The sequence below is a fragment of the Ptychodera flava genome, chromosome 11 (genome assembly GCF_041260155.1).
Source record: "Ptychodera flava strain L36383 chromosome 11, AS_Pfla_20210202, whole genome shotgun sequence".
NCBI classification, from domain to species: Eukaryota; Metazoa; Hemichordata; class Enteropneusta; family Ptychoderidae; genus Ptychodera; species Ptychodera flava.
This window is the reverse complement of record NC_091938.1, coordinates 30363757-30385100: the sequence shown is the minus strand read 5'-3', so window position 1 is coordinate 30385100 and position 21344 is coordinate 30363757. Positions and strand designations below refer to the sequence as shown.

The window sequence follows — 21344 nt, the reverse complement described above, 5'->3', positions numbered from 1 at the left end:
CGCAAAAGATTTGTATGCGTCAGGAACTGTACCATAACACCTATCAAGTAATTTATCAAAACGAGTAGGACACGAAACATATTGGTGGATATTTTTTGCACTCTTACTAAAGTCACAATGATTGAAGTCACCAAGTACAAACTTCGGAGCATCCGGGGCAAGTGATTCCAATTTCTGTAAATTATTTGATATGTGTTCAGCTGCTGTAGAAACATTCGCTCGTGGGTGTACGTAGACTAAAGTGAAAAACAATAGAGAAAATTCTCTAGGAATACTTTTCATACTTTTCTCTTAGTTTACCATGTATAGCGAATCAACATTCTCGATTAGATCCATGGCTAATCATCAAATTTTTGTACACACATGCACTTTTTACCTGCCACTTCAAGCAAAGTACATTTACATGAATAATCACACACATATTATAAATGTATAGATGTAGCTTGTTTTTATGGGGAAAACGGTAATAGTTTGCCTGATAGACTCCCATGTATTGGGATTTGATATTTTTTGGGAAACACTATATAAGCTACATTTTGCCTTCCTTTTAGGGTGGACTTCACAATTGTAGCAAGTCAGAAGGGGGATTTGAACACATTCCTAGTTTGTTAAGGGGGCATTTGAAATCAGAACGGTGTTGGAATCTAACATCCGCCACTCCCCCAGACATCCGCCACTCCCCCAGGTGTTTGTGAAAGCAGGCTAACAGCAAGTAGTAGTTGTACATTTATCGGATTTATAATGCAACCCGCAAGCAAATGAACGACATGGATCTTCAATCAAGCAGCTTATTAAAAGTCACGGCTATGATACGGGGCAGTTTTAACAAACTGAATAACTGAATACAATTTTCAAAGGAGCGAAAAAGGATAAAAACCACGTACACATCACTTGCTCCCAAATCACAAGTACAGGGAATTTCATCGCTGATACGTCCGACTGCGAAGCCCCTCAGAGCGGAATTTGACTTTGCCGCAAAATAGTTGGTTTTACTCTTTTATTTTGCGAAATTCCAAGATAGTCGCCATGTTTTACGGCTGTATCTTTTATATATCTCACCTTATTTTTTCTTGTATTCGCAATGTAAGATTTACGATGCTACTGTTATAATCATTTTTAAATGCAAAGTGTTTTACTTAGACCTTTCACAAAGCCATTATATCTGCGTCATGTTGAATGTTGTCGGTGAAAGCTTAACTTCAGTCCAACTAGAGCTTATTTTGCAACAAAAAATTGTAAATTGTGCACAAACGCATAAAAGTTCTGTGTTCAAGGCAAAGTCCAATACTTCATGCTTCAGCAAACTTCTGGCAGATACCGTAACCTAAACAAACTGCAATCGTTACAGCTGCTATCCCTTAAGCCATTCACCACCCACTGTAATCCATGGGACTTGAATTGTTATCCATGGGGACTTTGGACCTCTTTACTGCAGGACATGACAAAGCAACAGGATGGCAACATGAGTCAATTGATGGCCACAGGCTGAATGCTCGATTTTCATTTTTGTACCTGTATATACACGCGACGAATCTGATTACTCACTTTTATTTGTATCCATACAAAAGTAAATACAAAAGTAAATACAAACTCTTTGATAGCAATATTTACCATGTTTAGCTAAGAAAAAAACAATTGGGTGCAAAAACATACATCCATTTCAGTACCAACGGAAGATTCATGTATTTACTGCATGAAACCATATTTATTATGGAAAACAAAGAAGGTATATTCGAGTGTAATTTAAAAAGCAGAGTGTAGACCTTCTTCATGTCAGGAACAGACATGTTCATCAGTAAAAACATTGTAAGACTATTTTTCAAGATGAAATAAAAATGCATATGAAATAGTGTCAGAGCTGATAAATAACAGACACATTGCTGCCTAACTTTATAACTAGGGTTACTGGGGAGGAAGGGGGTGACAACTTTGGAGGTGCTACGGTGCAAAATGACCTGGAACCATGCAGAGTGGATTGGGGTCTCTATAAATATTTTAAAATTTCAAAAAGCGATCTTGCCTTAAAGCTTACCCTATCCCATCCCCTAACAAGCTGAGGAAATTGTAATAAATAACAGGTGCCGCCAACTGGTAAATTTCATCAATTTCACAAAATCATCCAAAACATGTTTTGAAGGCTGATATACCAATTTTACTTATTTTTGACCTTGACCTAAAATTTGGAGGGGAAAGTAGAGGTGTTTGTAACTGTCCTCCCACTGGCATACACAGAAAATGTGCCCTCCCACTGAATTTTGATGCCCACTCCCCTCCAGTATCTATGGACTGCCTACTCCCAACTACCCTCTCCACACTACTGAAATTCCCTGTTGCCCACTAGATGCCCACTGGGCAACCCAGATCAACAAAAAACCGTGCAAGCAGCTGGCAGTATGCCTTGGAACATTGCTCCCCTCTAAGTTAGGCACTTAATCTCCCCTCAAGTTCCATCAACCACGGCTTTCCCCTCCCTCTACATATTTTTCGGTACCCAATGTCAAATATTTTTTCCCCGCCCACTGAAAATAAAGAAATGTCTTCCCCGCCCACGGTAAATATCGATTTTTTTCTCCCCGCCCGGTGATTAGGTTTGAAATTTGCCCGCTGAAAAACTACGCACGAACACCTTTTTGCACAAACAGCTTAGTTGGCGGCACCTGAAATAAGGTTTCAATGAATATCTGTCGGAAGTATCTGAAATAAATTCATAATAAGATTGTCTTTAAAAGAACTAAAAGGCATCATGAGATAAATAAAGCCACAAACACAAACAATACACTCGTCTGTAATGACATAATGTGTGTGCGATTGTGGTTATTTTATTATACATACATATTACATTTTATTACATAGTAGTCACTACATTGATTAATTTAAACATAATACATATTCATGAACAATAATACTTTGAGATTCAATCACCCATATCATGATTACTATTGTTGATGTACTTATAAAAATTCATATTTTAGAATACAATATTATCATGTGAGTCAAAGTTCCCATTTTTCAAAAGTTATATAACAACAAAAATATAGGTATACACTTTCTCTTCAAAAAACTGAATTTATACAAATTAAATACCAAAGAGTTCAAGGTGAAGTGTTTGATTGTTATACCTATAGAGGTATTAGAAAAATGCTGAGGAAATGTTTTATTAATATGCATATGTCACCATATGTATATTGTACTCTGTCGCAAATAAACTGACAAGTAAAACATCCAACATTAAGATACAGTGAGATATTTGTCTTCAACTAATGTACTTTACTTGATCCTTAATTAATTCATATTGATAGCGACATATTACACCAATTAGCAGTTTACATATCCAGGTTGCATTTGTTAGTTTCTACCACAGTTGTAATGAACAATATAACCTTGTACTTTCAGTTTGGTAGTCCTGTAGCTTAACAAGATAGTTCTGTAGTCTAGTTTGGTAGTTTTACAATCTACTTCTAAAAATAAAAAGTCATCTAGTTTGGTAGTTCTTTAGTATAGTTCGGCACTTATCTAGTTTGGTAATCTCTCAGTCAAGTTTGGAAGTGATAAACATATATCCATTGTTTGTCATTCAATTGATGTGTGTTGGTCAGTTAGCCCAGCAGCATGAGGCAACAAGTCATCGTTGATGACACAGTCCCCGCTTGTCCATTTTGTTATAATCTTTGGTGTCTAGGTAGCTGTGGTCTAGGTAGCTGTGGAATGACATTGATGCAACGGGTGCATCAGGCCTGTGACTTGCATAATAAAGTAATCTGAAGAACGTTCAATAAAATTGACCCATCTCTGCCGGTAATGACCACTGAAGGAACTTTTGATTACATCACACATAACGATGCCCTCACTGCCTCTAGTGTCATGATGGCACATACTATACACATGGTTTGGTGGAATTTTAGAAATGGTATGGGATCGGGTATGTTGTTGTAATCAGCCATTTCGGATCATATAATGAAACAAATTAATGTGCACAAGAATGCAGCCATATCACGTTTAAACAAAATCAGTCCATCGAAGGACAGTGACCTATGTTTATATTTCAAAGACATAAAAAATCACACCAAAATTGAAATCAAATGGCTGTCTATTGACCATATATAGCACAAAATTAGTAGACATGCATATGTATGCCATAGTACTTTATCTTTGTACCAAATCTCAACAACATTGGATAAGGAATATTTGCATATGATTAAGCCTCAAGGACATGAAGAAATCCAAAAATGACCATACGGCAGCGATATTGGGGAAAAATGACAATCTGGCAACCATATTGGAACATGTCACGAAGTACATTGACATGTATATGTATGCCATAGTGCATGATCTTTGTGCCAAGTTTGGACAAAATCGGTGTAATGACCTTTGAATTAAGCTTCAAAGACATGCAAAATTCCAACAAAATGGCAGTTCTGCAGCCATATTGGCTCCTATCGCAAGGTTAATTGATACATGCATATGTATGCCATAGTGCTTTGCCTTTGTGCTATGTTTGAACAAAATCGGTTCAAGGATGTTTGAGTTATGGTTCAAAGACATGAAAAAATCGCAACAAAATGGCCGCCTCACGCCCATATTGAATCGTATCGCAATATAATTCAACATGCATATGTAGGTCATAGTGTTATGCCTTTGTGCCAAGTTTGAACAGAATCGGTTCAAGGATGTTTGAGTTAATGGTTCAAAGACATGAAAAATTGCAAACAAAATGGCCGTCTCACGCCCATATTGGATCATATCGCAAAATAATTTGACATGCATATGTAGGCCATAGTGTTATGCCTTTGTGCCAAGTTTGAACAGAATCTGTTCAAGGATGTCTGAGTTATGGTTCAAAGACATGAAAAATTGCAAACAAAATGGCCGCCTCATGACCATATTGGATCGTATTGCAATAAAATTCAACATGCATATGTAGGCCATAGTGTTATGCCTTTGTGCCAAGTTTGAACAGAATCGGTTCAAGGATGTTTGAGTTACGGTTCAAAGACATGAAAAATCGCAAAAATATGGCCACCTTGCGGCTATATTGAATCGTATCGCAAAATAAATCGATGTGCATTTGTAGGTCATAGTGCTATGCCTTTGTGCCAAGTTTGAACAAAATTAGTTCAGCAGTGTCTGAGAAATGGCTGCGGGGACTAATAAATGATTTCACCAAATTCATCTGTTTGATTTGCTGATCACAGCATTGATTGACAAAGCCTTAGCCTCACTGATTGACGAAAAACCTTAGCCTCACTGATTGACACAGCTTCTGTCTCATTGATTGACAAAGCCTTTCACTCATTACCAAAGCTTTTGCATCATTGATTGATACAGCCATTGCGTCATTGATTGACAAAGCCTTTGCTTACTGATTGACAAAGCCTTAGCCTCAATGATTGGCATAGCTGCTGCCTTATTGATTGATACAGCCTTTGCCAGGTTGAATTAAAATTTGCCTCAATGATTGACAAAGCCTTTCTTTGCCTTTTAAATTGACTAAGCCTTTGTCGCTCAAATTGGCAAAAGCCTCTGCCTCATTGATTGCGATAGCCTTTGACTCATTGATCAACAAAGCCTCATTGAGTCATTGATTGATATAGCCTTTGTCTCACAGATTGAGATAGCCTTTGTCTCATTGATTGAGATAGCCTTTGACTCATTGATCGACAAAGCCTCATTGAGTCATTGATTGATATAGACTTTGTCTCACTGATTGATATAGCCTTTGTCTCATTGATTGACATGGCCTTTGACTCATAGATCAACAAAGCCTCATTGAGTCATTGATTGATATAGCCTTTGTCTCACTGATTGATGTAATGTTCTCCTGATAACAAAGCCTTTGCCTAATTGATTGATAGAGTCTTTGCCCCTGGAATGCAGTTAACTGCAATTAGCGTAAGCCACTGTGTAAGTTTTCCAAATCTTTTCCTGATTATACTGAAAGCTGATAGTTTTAAGATTTTCAAGACAAAATACATTTGAACTGGAATGTAAGATAGCTAGTTTTGGTTTCCAATAAATATATTGCTTCAAGTGATGCTGAAAAGAGTTCTGACACACAAGTGTCCAAAAACATTCATGTAAAAAATACCGCAATTATACGGTGTCACTCAAATTTGATCGGAATTGGTATATACCAGTATGGGTACCAAAGATCAACAATAAATATTGTTTCTATCTGTTCAGTGCAGGAAAATTCTATGTTGATGTTATGACAATGATTTCTGCACAGTACAACCAGAAAAACAACAAGAAATATTTAAACCAGAAAAAAAAGAATGACAAAAGTAAATAAGGTCCCCATTTGCACATTTTTGACACTGACATGTTCATTTGAGCAAATTCACATCTCAACCCCTGAAACTTTAGGTACTGGAGGTCAACTTTAGCAACATGCATAGCAGAAACAGTTAGTCCCTCTTAGTTGGACCATAGACAGTCTTCCCCCCTCTACTGTCTATGGTTTGAGCTGGTCTGTTAATATGTAACAGTTCATAAACAATGACAGGAAATGACTCAAGCATGTTTCAGACACTGGCCATCACTCCTGCACATTTGCAGGATTTCCCTTTTTCTTACCTCATTTGCACATTTTTGACACTGACATGTTCATTTGAACAAATTCACATCTCAACCCCTGCATCTACCTGTACACCAAATACTGAGATGGTAGCTTTGGCGGTATGGGAGCCTTTGTGTGTGACGGACATACATCCGCACATACATATCCACAAATATACAGACATACAGATGCCACCGACTCATCATATAAGCTCTTTTTGGTATTTATATACAAAACCAAATATGAGCTAAAAAATGTCCTTAAACAAAATATAAACATATCACTTGAGGAAAATGAGAAACTTCAGACAGATGAAGATGAAGTCAAAATGTAAGGGAAATTCACAAGTCTGTGGCTTCTGGTCCACTGAATGTTTTGTAAATAATTAAAAAGTGGCAACTTTTCTTGAATTTCCATACTGCACTGTCTGTAAGTGTGTCACATTGGTTAAAGCAGTAGTCAGTCTGAAAAATAACATCAGATGTAAAAATATTAAATGTAGCATGCAGTTTAAAAAGTAAAAGTTCCGATTCTGGGCAGCCAGACTCTAATAAGAATAATCAAATAAGAATAATCAAATTTATATCATTAGTAACTGATGTATGCATGCTTATATTCAGTTTTACTGCTTCTCATGGGTAAGTTTTGGTCAATAGTTTTTTAGCTTTTTCATTATGGTAGTCTTTCTTTTATTTCTTTATTATTCGATAATGTCTAACTCTGATTGATTTGATGAATTCCATCTTTGACTTGCCCTTTTCTTTGATTTTTTCAGAACAAACCAACATAACTTATATTAGGTTTCTTTCTACCCTCTGTCATATTCACCACATACAAAAATGTTTCTAAATTAACATCTTACCATGTGATAATATCTCAATGATTGGTGATGCAAAAGAAAACATTTCATGAGACAAGACACAGAAACTATTAAATCATGTTCAGCTCACATTTGGTGCCCTGCGAGATGAAATTTTGCTGCAGTGAACCAGGAGATTAGTGTCTTACTACAAGTAAATAACTTATTCAGGAAAGAAATTCATGTATAAAAACACCTTATCAAGACTTATGTTCTAAACTTCAAAATTTGAAGTGGGTATATCATGTGCAAGCTTAGTAGTAAATACAACATATTAAAAATCCAATCAACATAGACATCATTCCACTGGATGTTGTGAATTTTGCTGCCATGGAAACAGGACCTGTGTCTACCGCCACGTTTCCTTGTGTATTGACTGGGGAGCATTCCTTACTAGCTTGTCCATCCAGGGCATCTTTGAAGAGTTTATATTCAGCTGGTGTGTTCTGCTCTGTGAAGTGATATCCTAGTCTGTGTGCTGTCTCTATTGCCCAGCTGGAGTCTTTGCAGTTCAAATATCCAGCCACGGCAAGTGTGAACAGGGCTAGCAGAAAGAACAACAAAAATAAGTGTCATATGTTTTTGTTGCCTGTTTTTCTTGAATTTTGTCATGATTTTCTCTATATTTTATTGTGTATTAACCATGACTATATATCCCTATAAAAAATATGACTACTTTTAAAATAAAGACTTTCACACGTCAATACATTGTCTTTCCTCATAGAACAAGAGAGTGTAAGAATTGATCAAACAATTCTATGTTCAATTTCTCTGATTCTTTGAATTTTAACCTGTTCACCCACAATTCCCTGTGAACAGGTCCACAATTACCATTGCTAACAATGGGATTGGGCCAAACCATGGTGGTGAAAGGGTTAAATACAGAGTAAAGCGTACAATGTAACTGTGTGTTATTTGCCCGGTCTTTCATCTAATCGTAACTTTTTCAGGTTAAAAGAAAGTTACTAGGAATAGTCAACAGAGAAACACTAGCAAACTGAAAACAATAAACGTTGGTAAAAATAGTAATGTCAATTTGAATACTTTAGAATTGTAACTATGGTTTCCAATCATTTTCAAAGAAACACATTCGAAGAAACACATCTTCCATGTTAGCTGACCTTTGACCTATCTGTAAGATGAAAGGTTTCAGGTCACACCATGGCAAATTAACCACTATATCAAGGTACCTAGAAGACCACTTTGATAGAAGCAAACAAATCACGGTCCTTCCACAAACCCGTGAACAAATCTTACAACTTACATGCTCTATAACCAGTTCTGCAGTGTACAAGCACAGGACCATGGGTCAGAGCCTCTTTAAAAACTTCTTTGAATACAATGAAAGTTTCAAGGTTGTATTTGTACTGACCGCCTGAAATAAAATGGGAGTACTGAAGATGTTTTTAAGGTTCCACAACAACAGCATGCCCAATCAGAACAAATACATGTAATCCAATTATAATCATGTGACCTTGGGCATAAAGTAACTACCTAGCACGTATATATTTTCAAAAAGCCACGATACTGCAGAACACAAGTCAAAATTTCATTGTCATTGTTTTGTATTAAGATTTTAGGACCTCATACAAGAAGTGCTGTGTCTTACTTCAATGACGTAACATTTCAGGTTAACATTTGTCTCATACACAGAAAATATCATGCTGTTTTTAAAATGAGTCCATGGTTTTGTTTATGTGCTTTCGTTTGTATCTTATGAATTGTTATCCATACAAATAAACATCATTTGATTTGTCTGAAGGAACTCAAAAAAATTCACCAAGGACAAAATACCCTTGCACAGTTTCCAAGTGTATAATGAATATTTTGCCAGTCACAAATTTTTCAAAGTAAAGTTTTTGGTATAGAGTTGATATATTGTGGCTATAATATAGCCATAATATATCAATTCTATACCAAAAACTATACTTTGAAAAATTTGGAAATTGCCAATCACATTTCATGAGTTCAGCAGTTTTGCTTTTTAACAAATGATTCGTAGTAAATACGAAACAGCTTTAGTTATCATTGGTTAAAATTGTTATTACCTGGTATTTTCAATTGTCACAGCATATCCACATTGCCAACAGATTGAATATTTTATGGTAAATCTTTTTTTAAAACCAAATTAAACTTTGTTCTCAAAAGGGATGAGAAATTCATGTTCCAAAAGAACAATAAAACATGGATGTTAAAGAGATGTAACATATCACATTAACTTTCATCTGAGGGTTTTTCGAAAATTGCGTTTCCTCTCTGTGAAATTCACCAGTCAGTCAGCTCTCCAGTGAAACATAACTCACTTGTATAGAAGGAAAGCTACATGTATGGTATGCTGTAAGACAACATGGTATTCTTAGTGAGACTTAACCCTTTTATCTCCAGACTTTGGTAAATTCTCATTGTTTCTGCTGGGAATGGGTGGACTCATGCACATGGAAATGGGGGTCAAGGGTTACCGGAACAATCTGAACCAGCTTAAGAGAATCTTTGTGAAGATTTGCATTAATGATGTCTTAACAACAAATACTCAAGCCATAAATTCGTGTTTTTTGCATTGTAATCAGGAGTGCTTATAAGGCAAGGTAGACGTTAATTTCAACTCTTACTCTGATAGCTTTGCAGCAACTTACCGACTGGAAGGTGATAATACATGAAATCAGTGTTTCCGTTTATGTACTCTGATTCCATGGTTTCATTGTAACCAATCTCATCACCAAATTCTCCAGGATTTGTAGATTCATAGTTGACCGTGGAAGTAGGTGAGATATAATTATTTGGCTTGTTTGGATCAATCCGTGATTCAAGGAGTCTTGCTGTCGACTGTCGTCCACCATTTGCGTATGTGCCAGTCCTATCAATTATGTTGAGTAGAGTAACTTCTTCCTGTGATGGGGTTCCCTGAGGTTTTACTGTAACTCCACGCCTTACATTTATGATTGACTTGAAACCAGCAGCTTCCATAAGAGGCATGTGTTTGCTGTAGATCTGGCCTGCAACAAACCAGTCAGCAGTCACAGGCTTTGCATGCCAGTATTGTTGCCGAGTGCTGGGGATTGATGTGATACTGTGGACACCAATCCTTGTGCTCTCACCGATGGCCTGAGCAATGAAATCAAGTATTGATTGGGTTGTGTAGTCGTGACCAAAAGCCTGACCTATTGAGAAGACATCATCGATGGTATAAGCAGGACTCGCATCGGGATTCATTTCTGATTGGCTGACAAGATACAATACTGTAAACAGTGTGCTGACGTAGGAATTGACACCTGCGACAAGAGTTGGCCTGGGAAGAGCTGCTGCAGTGGTTTTGAAGATCATGAAATCATCAAGATTGTCAAAGTTGACTGGATCTGTAGAAAGCACTTCCATTGGAATGGCAGCAAGCCCTGCAATGACTCTACTCTCTGCTGATGAAGGCAGGTTACGTCCAGCATTTGCTTGGGATCCCTCGGTGAAATTGAACAATGAAATGATTGATTTAAAGCCTGCCTCTGATGCATACTTGATCTCTCTGTCAGATAGCCTCCCGGCAGTGTGGAAGTCATCTGAAATTCGTTTTGTCCACCAGGCTTTGGGAGATGGGAAAGATGACCCCTGAACTTGACTTTCAGGTGAGGTAAGATATATGCCAATGATGACTGCAACTATGATACAGACCATTGTGATAGTGACCAGCTTTTGTACCGGAAATTTCTTCTCTCTCTCCTTTGACATCAATTCCTGTTGTGAAAACAAATTTTGCTTAGTGCTGCAAAATTACAAAACCTGTTCATGAACATTTGACTACAGAAGTCTGGCATTATGCAAATTAATAGAAATGTGATTTCTTTCATTAGTTTGTTGCCTTTACTTCCAATCAAATTATTATAAAACAAGTAATTGACAATGACATAGTCCCTGCTTGTAATTGGGAATAGGTCAGTGGAAAGAACTACATTGAACTTAATATGATCAACATGTAAAATGAAATCAGGGTACGAAAGACCTATCTGTGACTGATGCCCATATTGGATTGTACTGTAAACAAGTAGACATTAGCATGAATCGCATAGGGTTGTGTATTTTTACCAAGTCGGACAGAATTAGGTATGCCATGTACTGGATCTTGAAATATCAAAATTTAACTAATCTGCAAGAAAGTGGTTAAGGCATGCCTGAGTAATGGCTCTAAACATTAAAAATTTCAGAACGCCAGATATGAACCAAAAATGTCCCTATGTTCACTTAGGAGGAGACTTGCCATAATCGGCTATCGATACTGCTAAATGCCTTTCTTGACTGTTAAATCTTTTAATGATCAACATCTGCAGCAAGTTTCATCAGATTTAGTGCAGTAATTCAGGATACAGATCACAAATTACAAACATCCTTTCCCTGTTTAGAGACCCATGCAGCTTTACTAAAGAAAACAAAGGGATTGGTCCATACCATGGTGGTGAAAATTTAAAGCCAATCTGGACTGCCACCCTAATTATGAAAGGTCATTGAATAAGTGAATTAGTAATAAATCAACAGGATGTTGCTAAATGTCATTGCATTCAATTTGGTATATCAACATCTGTACCAAGTTTCATCAGATTTCAGTCGGTATTTCTTGAAATATCGAGAATGGTTAGAGTGTCTTTACACATTTACATTGGGAAGACACAAAGGTAATTTTGGATTAAGATTCAGGCAATACAAGTTTGAATACTAGACACCAAGATTTTTTGGATCCAGATTCAGAGGATGTAGCTGCGAATATCCCAAAAAGTGAATCCTTGGGGGCCAAATTTGATTGTTTTGTGAAAGCAAGTGGTGTGCATCAAAAGACCATAGAGTACAATACTTATGCCAAGTGACTCAGAAATTGCTGGTGACAGATGCATGGATGGACAAAAATTCAGATTCAGACAAAAAGAGTCTCAATACCAGACATCAAGGTTAATTTTGGATTCAGATTCAGAGAATGTAGCTCTGAAAATACCAAAAATGTGAATCCTTGGTAGCCAAACTTTATTATTTTGTGAAAACATTTGGCGTGCATTGGGAGGCTATAGGGTACAGTTAGGCCAAGTTGTTCAAAAATTGCTTTACAAATAACTGAGAAATCGCTGGTGACAGATGCATGGATGGACAGATGGACCTAATCTATAAGTCCCCCATGCTACACGCAGGGAGTAATAAGATACATTTATTGTTAGCTCATGGGATATAATACTAAAGACATCAAGTCTGAAGAATTGTGTGTGCGCCAATAATTTCAGTACAATTATGTGATTGGCTTTTATCATTTTTCGAATCACATGACGCCAAGTGCCAGATTTTATCAAAAGATTTTTGTTCACTGATGGTGAAATACAGTATGAAAACTTGCTTTCCCAGCTTTATATACGTCATATGGTACAGTACTGACCGGGATGGTCGAGGATGACAAATGTAAGCTCATCTTAGGTAGAAGTTTAATAACATGTAGTCCAAAAATGTCTTTGTGATATTCTTTTTGTAACCACACTGACTTGCATACTATCATGAAAGAATGCTGACCACAGTCTGAGATATAAAAATTTTAATCTTGTGATGATGATTATTTTTTTTATTTCTTTTACCACTCCTACAGACTGAGGACCCCATTGCAATGGACATAGATGATCAACGTACAACTTTTCAGCTTGTAGCTGTGCTAGCATGGAGCAACATGCGCTCAGCCCATGCAATGTATGGCCACCATCTTTTGTGGAGGGACGGCGGTATGGCTCTGTGACTGCGGTCACAGCACAGGAGACCCAGTAATCTGGTTGTTCTTGTTGTTTGTATTTTTGTTTATGTTTATACTAGTGGTGTTGTCGTTGAACAATAAAATTCAACAAACATAACGGTTGTTTTGTTGTCGTTTCAACTGTAATGTACCGGTAGATGTCATAAGAAACACTACAAGGACAACATCGTTATTTGACCGATGTGACTCTCTCCCAACGTACACACTCTTCCTGGACAGTGTACATTGAGTTGGGAGAGAGTTGCATCGGGTCAAATAACGAGAGTGTCCTTCTGGTATTTCTTATGACATCTACATTACGTTTGAAACAACAACAACAACAACAACACAATAGTTATGTTAGTTGAATTTTATTGGTAAACAACAATACAACTAATATAAACATAAACAATAAAACAACAACAACAACAACAACCAGAGTACTATGTATGCGACCTACACGACCTTTGAGCGCAGTTTCGATGACTGTATCCCTTTAAGTGTACAGAAAAAAGACATTGATTCAAAGAAAAACATAGGGCCCAAGTCCCTGAAGCTACCATAGACATACAAAATTAAGTATTTCCTGACTGTATGAAATTATCTCACTAATGTCACCCTAGGGACCTGTAAACCAAATATTAAAGCTGTCTGACCAGCGGTTTTGAAAAAAACAAGCGATCCAACAGTTGACAGAGCTCTGCTGTGTTATGAAGAGAATAACTTTTTGTGACACATGTATTGATGAAGAAGGTGGATATCTGAGATAGCTCATTTCAGGATGGTGTGACCAAAAATGGCAAATTTAGCTGCAAAAATACAAAATTGAAGATTTCATCATAATTTCAATATATTACATTAAGATAAAGCCTAGGAACCTGTATACCAAATATCAAAGCTATCAGATGATTAACTTTTGAGAAACAAATAATTTGACCAAAAATGGCAAAAATTGACCCAAAAATACAAAAATTGAAGATTTCATCACATTTCAATATATCACACTAAGACAACCCATAGGAATCTGTATACCAAATATCAAAGGCATCAGACAAGTACTGAAGTAGTTTTCAAGAAACACATTTTTTGACCAAAAATGGCAAAAATTGCACAAAAAATACAAAATTGCAGATTTCATCATATATTCAATATATCATATTTAGTTCATCTGTAGGCACCTGTATACCAAATATCAAAGCAGTCAGACGAGCGGTTTTAATGAAATAAATTTTTGACCAAAAATGACAAAAAAATTCCTTAAAAATACAGATTTGCATATTTCATCACAATTTGAACAAACCCCAAGTTGGGTTATTCCTAGGGACATGTATACCAAATATCAAAGCTGTCTGACCAGCGGTTATGAATATTTTTTACAAAAAACGCCTTTTTGGTGTTAATTTCCATATTTTCAACAATATCAAAAAATTAAAAATCATAATCATATTTTGCATCTATACAACAAATATCAAATCAGTAAGTACTGCGGTTCTCAAGATATATGAGTGGACCATGACAAATGCCTCACAAACGGACATACATACATACATACAGACTGACGACAGCTCTGGCAAACTGCGGGCAAATTTAATTGATTTTACTGGTGATATTGGGCCCGATACTTTAAAACCCCCTTAGGAGAACAGTTGGTATTTCATCCCAGGAACGAAATAAGTTGTGTAACCAGTGCCATGCCCTTCCCACGTTTGGTGTACGATGATACCCACGTGATGTCTAGTGTTTATCCTGTGGTCAAAGCTGAGGAATCCCTTGCGAAATCTCTTACATCAAGTTGCTATTGTTCTATGGTATGTAAGCTTATTGTGTTATATTCTATACCAATGAATTTAGTTGCAACCCTCGATGTCTGCAAACGCGACAGTTCATTAGACTATGGAGCTACCAAAAGATGATCTAGACAATGTGAGAACGTTGAAAAATGTATGGTTTTAATAATCACTAAAGTCGGCAACAAAGCTCTGCCTTTTTAAAACAGCTCAATGCTGTCTTGACAGTCTTTAGTTTTGGCATAGTCCCTCTGGCTGTGGACACCTATTAGGCAAAAAAAAATAAATTGTGCTGTTCCGATAACATGGTTTTCAAAAACAGGTTAGGTTGGTCGGTAGGAATTTTTTTTTTCAAAATATCTTCACGAGTTGTTGCACCTGGCTGACCGGAAACTAAACGGGAGGGACTGACTGGTTGGACGGTTTATGAGGTGACAATAAGTATTATTCCAACTCGACGAACAGATTTTATTCATAGACGAACGGTGACAGACTTTGCTCTTCCTGTCACATTGACCATGAGTTATTGAAAATTCACGAAATTTCGAAAGTAAAATACGTCTGTTTGCCCATTACGGAGTTGCACGGAGGCAATAGACTTTTTTACCTCCCTGGTAGTTGTAAGTTGAAAAAGGTACAAATCCGACTCTGAAAAAAATTACATCCAATACTCTTGAACTTTCTTGCCGGGACAGACATGAGACAAATCTCTCAATTTTAGGGGACATCAATTAAATAGGTAACGATGAGGGACTGGGGTAAAATTCACCCTCGAACCGCCTTTGTTCTCGCAGCCATTAAACGAAAGCAGTTGACCATGGTCAGTGGAGAAATGGTACCGAGCGACGTAGTTCAGTGGTATGGCAGTTATGTCAACAGAATCCCTTGCAATTCACAGTTATTTTAAAGGAGAGCTTTGGAGGTGTGAAATACTTAGATAAACCTTCGTGTGAACTTCGGAAAGGCGAAAAAAGTCAACCGACTGGGCTTTGGGGGACACACCCACCTACAACTTTCACTAGCTTACAGCGCGAAACACTCAATGTGAGATATGGACAGCCATAGAGATTGATTGTAAATGTTGTTTTGGGCATGGCATAGACACTTTAAACTGCGGATCGTGAATTGTAAAATTTGGTATCTGGCACATGGCTCGCGGCGCATGGCGCTCAAACTAGGCTTACCCACAGTCGCGGTACCAGCTTGCTGCAGATCCGTAGCCCTACCACTCCCTTTGCTGGTTGTGTTGGGGGAGCCCTTATGAAAATTGTCTGTAGAAATTCTATTGAAATTGATGACAAAATTCAATTAAAGTGATATAGAATTTCTACAGAAATTCTACTGAACCTATATCGAAATTAACGGAGTTTAATGGAGTTTTGGCCCCCTTTTTCTGTAGATATTCAACAGAATTTCTGTATCTTTTCTGTAGAATTTACAGAATTTCTATGTAAATTCAATACACGTTCTACAGTATATCTGTAGCACTATATTGAATTTCTACCACATTCTACAGAATTTTTATGTAGAATTTCTGTAAAACTATATTTAATTTCTGCACTCTTTTACAGAAGTTTGTTTGTCTTATATGAGTTCAAACTCTTAGAAAGTATGACAACAATATGTGTTAAACTTTTATTCAGTAAGGAATACCACCTTATGATATTGCCATAGATACCAATGCAATGAATTACTGCAAAACTCACAAAAAATCAGTCAGCAAGTAAATTATAAACATGTAGTTTATTTCTAAAAGAATTATGATTAACAATCGATCAAAACTTGATGAAACATACAGGGACTACAAAATATAAGGCAACCTACACATATGAATGCAAGGCCTACCTCTCCAGTCCAGCAGTTTTGACCGCAGCCAAGTGCATAATTAAAGTGTTGTGTATCTTAACTCACGTAAATTTCAGTTGATGCTGCAATGTGGATCCTTACAGTTGTGACATATTAGTGAGCTCCCTTCTCCATAACACTGTTAGAATCTTGCTAATGGACCTTGGATCCTAATGTTCCATGCAATTTGGAGTTGAACTTTAGTACTTTTCATAAGAGCCATGTGCACTGTGGACTGCCTAAAGTTCAAATGAATAATGCGTGGCTACACTATTATGTAATCAGCCCATTGTAAAGGCAGGAAACTATTTGCATAACAAAGTAAAGGCACAGGTCAGCTCACTTGACCTAGGATCTAACAAAGAGAGTCTGGTTGGTCTGTGTACAGTCATGAAATGTACAAAAGCAATGGCAAGGTACAATTGAAACTGTATACATTTTCCTGGCACATGTGTGTAAATGAAAATAGCTTTTCAGAATTAAAGGGTACACGAGAATGTGCTTAGAACTCTCCATAGTAAATGTCACTACCTTTTCCATATTGAAACCAGCTATATATATGTCACTGAGTTCTTATCAAAGCTCATGCCAACATGCAAAAACATTAACTTAAGTCTGAAACAGTGTAAACTGTGGGAAAAAACAGAAAAAAAATTTCCACAAAAGCTATGGAATCGAAAAATTCCATAAAAAATATGTTTAATTTCTGCAGATTTTCTACAGAAAATTATCAGCAAACTTCAATAGAATTTAAAGTTTCTATACACATTAAAATTTATAAAATTTAAATTTTTCTACAGAATTGTATTGAAAATTTTCAATTGAATTTCAATAGAAGCATATTTCCATCAGATTTCCATAAAATATACAGAATTTCTATAGAATATCAGAGTTCAATAGAATATCTACAGACTATTTTCGTAAGGGAGCAAAGGGCCTAGGGAGTGGTAGGGCTACGGATCCGCAGCAAGGTCCGAGGGACCGTGGCTTACCCGAGTCACGGTCCCTCAACAACGTGCCCAAGCTAGTACAAGAGCTGCAGAACTGAGCACTGCTACCTTTGAGGCAGCTCACCTGACGTACATAACAGTAGTGAAACTACATGTAGAACAAATACTGCAGTGGCACGATACTTGACAAGGTAAATCATTTTTATCCGATACTAGCCCTGCGTACGATGCTGTGTGTTCCCGGCGTTATATGGCCTCCGTGTAACGCCGGGAACACACAGCATCGCACGCAGGGCTAATCCGATACCGTCACTGATGCTGGAACTCGTGTACTGAGCCTCCGATTTCCCAGTGCTCAGACTGGGTCCAACTAAAATACTACCAAATTTCGCCCAATAACACTAACCCAATATGTTCAACTCTTATCATGCCCGGCCGACCAAAATACATTGCTCAGGACTGGAGGTGGGAAGGACATGGAGTATCGAGTACACCATGGATGTTTTTACATCCATGAGTACACCTTGCGTAACTTACATATGGCACTGCATCGGCAATTTGCAGAGGACGAGGTTTTTCGACACATCGTTCGTAAACTACACGTGATAACGCACCCTTTCGGTACCGAGCTAAGATACAAGGGACCTACCTACTCTAGCACGTGTATCTCCACTACTCCTACGGCTAGCGGCTCCTGAGACCCTTTACCAGCCTGGGTCTTGTGGTACCTATGGCATTATGTAGTCTGCTTCCTGCCACCGCTGCTGCTTCGTGAGGGTAGCGCCAGCAGCGGTAGAAACGGGGTATGAAGATGACACGCTGATAAAGGTCACATGGGGTCAAACCTCTATCGCGCTCTCGCAACAGATCATACTTTCGAATCATTGTAGGCAGTCTGCAGAGACTGCGACAGATAAATCCAACTACGATGCTTCCATGAGTGGTATTCATTTTTGTACCGTTCAAAGTGTATCAAAGAACACTCAAAAGTCGATGATATTCATTGTTCGTTTGTTCTCACTGCTAGTGTGTTTCCTCTTATCTGTGCACGCAAAAACATTGTCAATATGGCGACAGCAGCTGCGTCGTCGTCTGTGCCGCTCTTTTCGTATGACAGCCTTGTGCACGCACTCGCTGGTGCTACTGGCAGTGCTACAGCAATGACTGCCTTCTACCCCCTCGACGCAGCAAGGGTACGTCTACAGGTTGATGACAAGAGGCAAGCTCGACACACACCGCATGTGATAGCTGAAATCATACAGGAGGAGGGTGTGGGGTCGCTGTACCGAGGTCTCGTTCCAGTGCTGCAGAGTTTGTATTGCTCAAACTTCGTGTATTTTTACGCATACAATAGCCTCAAGATGATGACATACGGAGGTAATCGCAAACCTGGAGCTGCTAAAGATCTCGCCATAGGTTTCATCGCTGGTGTTATCAATGTTCTCGTAACCACGCCATTGTGGGTGGCCAACACTCGACTGAAGTTGCAGGGCGTGGTTATGAAAAGTAAAATCGATAAGGAGATCCGCCACCCGAAGTACAATGGAATGGTGGACGCACTGCGGCGAATATACAGCGAAGAAGGTGTTCAGTCCTTGTGGAGTGGAACTGTGCCATCCTTGTTCCTGGTTGCCAACCCATCCATACAGTTTGCCGTGTACGAAGCCTTGAAACGATGGCAGAGGCGACACTCTTCTGAGCTCTCTGGGCTCACCATCTTTTTAATGGGCGCTGTTGCTAAGGCAACCGCTACCGTAGCAACATATCCTTTACAAGTCATCCAGTCCCGTCGCCGTTACCATGGAGACAAAGAGAACGACGGGAAGAGACAGAGTTTCTTAGAAATGGTGATCAACTTGTTTAAAACACAGAATATTCGTGGACTGTACAAGGGCTTGGAAGCAAAACTTTTGCAAACGGTCCTTATGGCTGCCTTGATGTTTTTAACCTACGAAAAAATTGCGGCTTTTGTCTTTACAGTGATGAGGGTGAAACCAATCGCAAAGAAACATTAGCAGGTACCTTGGTAGAACACATAGGGAACGATTTGAGAGAGAGAGAGAGAGAGAGAGAGAGAGAGAGAGAGAGAGAGATGAGGATGATGGTGATGATGATGATGATACATGTAATGATGATGATGATGACGATAGAGAGACTTGAAGACATGCAGTTCATACAAAATATTGTATTTGACGTTATCACAATGCCTTTGGACTGAAGTAGCGATTAAATGCCTCAAAACTTAGGTACTTTTTGGATTCTTTATCCATCGTGCCAGGAGATAGATCATGATTTGGTCTGAACTTCAATGAACTTTTGTATCTTCTGTTATGTCTGATTCCACTAACAATGGTGGGCAGCTTACGAATCTAATATACGCATTTTATAATCGTGTAAAGAAAATGTGAATTTGGTTCCGAAAGGCAGATTTTTCTCACATTTTGTGTGAAAACAATTTTAAAGTTTGTACTGAACAAAGTATATTTCACTAGCAAACAAAGTGGCTATTGTACACTTGTATAATACCCATGTATTCAAGTTGTTCAGCATCAACTGAGTCTGGAGATGGATGATTCTTTTTGACAAATCCATAGTGAAATAGGTAAATAGATGTTACATCCGAGTCTCTCACCTATTTCACTATGATTTGTCAAAAAGAATCATCCATCTCAAGTTATTTCTCAATCCAGATGAACTTATTTAAAGAATGAACTGAGTCTGTTAATTCATTACGAATATGTTACCCATCCAGGGTGGTATAGGCCTAAGAATACAGCTATACAGCTGCTCATAACTCACCATTCTCTAAAGCTCAAACAACTTTTGGTAGTTGTCTAAAGAACTGACATATGAGACTAGCGTAATACAACAAGACAACCAGCCCAAGGTAGTGCAATGGATACAAGTTCATTTCATCACTGAATGCATCTTTCCTTGGTGTGCATCTGTGTACCACCAGTTATGTACTATCGACCACGTGTTATTTGTGCAAAAAATCGTCTGCCGTGTTTTTTTTTTTCACAGCTATATGAACTGCCAGTTAATTTTGTTGGCATAATTGTTTTGTGAAGTGAACGTACTCGACAAATAAAGTTCTTATTCTTCATATGCAACGAATTAAAAGTGTATTTCAATACTCTACGCGTCCGTGCACTTCCAAATTCTGAAATAAAGTTTCCATAGCCTGACGATCTATCACATTTTCCAATAGCACCGCGCGCTAGAAATTAAGGTTTAGAAATTAATATTTAGGCGAATTAAAAACATGTCGCTAGAAACGCAATCAACCATGTTTCAAACATATAGTAGTTGTGCATTTTTGCAAAATAATGCAAGAATAAACAAACTAATTTTTATTAGTAACAGCGAGCAGAAAACATATGCCACAGATAGTAAAAACATTGGTAGGGAAAGTTTCAGTTCCCGACCGAGCTACCCTATATCCCCCGGAGGGATGTCACAGGAAACGATCATATGTATTATCTGTATTATCGGTAGTGTGTGTGTCCTTCTACGCGTGATGCCCCGTAGTTTCATGTATCGGAATGGAAAACGCATTTTCTTACTCTAGAAGGCGGCGTCTTCCTTGCTGTATGCCAGATGACGC

General features: G+C 37.9%; 2 protein-coding genes across 4 annotated transcripts; one reads left to right on the top strand and one right to left on the bottom strand.

The window, feature by feature from the left end:
• Window positions 1-1534: 1534 nt before the first annotated feature.
• On the bottom strand, window positions 1535-18538 carry LOC139144061 (uncharacterized). 3 transcript variants are annotated; one of them, XM_070714707.1, is made up of 4 exons: window positions 18387-18538; window positions 10049-11138; window positions 8680-8790; window positions 1535-7959 (listed from the first exon to the last, which is right to left on the bottom strand). In XM_070714707.1, exons 2-4 carry the CDS (start codon window positions 11130-11132, stop codon window positions 7670-7672), a joined length of 1485 nt encoding a protein of 494 aa, XP_070570808.1. In that variant the 5' UTR covers window positions 11133-11138; window positions 18387-18538; the 3' UTR covers window positions 1535-7669. The 3 variants fall into 3 exon arrangements, with proteins under 3 accessions (XP_070570808.1, XP_070570809.1, XP_070570811.1); XM_070714708.1 differs by having other exon boundaries at window positions 18391-18534; XM_070714710.1 differs by lacking the exon at window positions 18387-18538 and adding an exon at window positions 16854-17088.
• Window positions 18539-18726: 188 nt separating this feature from the next.
• On the top strand, window positions 18727-20850 carry LOC139144062 (peroxisomal membrane protein PMP34-like). The gene has a single exon (XM_070714711.1). It carries the CDS (start codon window positions 18805-18807, stop codon window positions 19750-19752), a length of 948 nt encoding a protein of 315 aa, XP_070570812.1. The 5' UTR covers window positions 18727-18804; the 3' UTR covers window positions 19753-20850.
• Window positions 20851-21344: the final 494 nt, after the last annotated feature.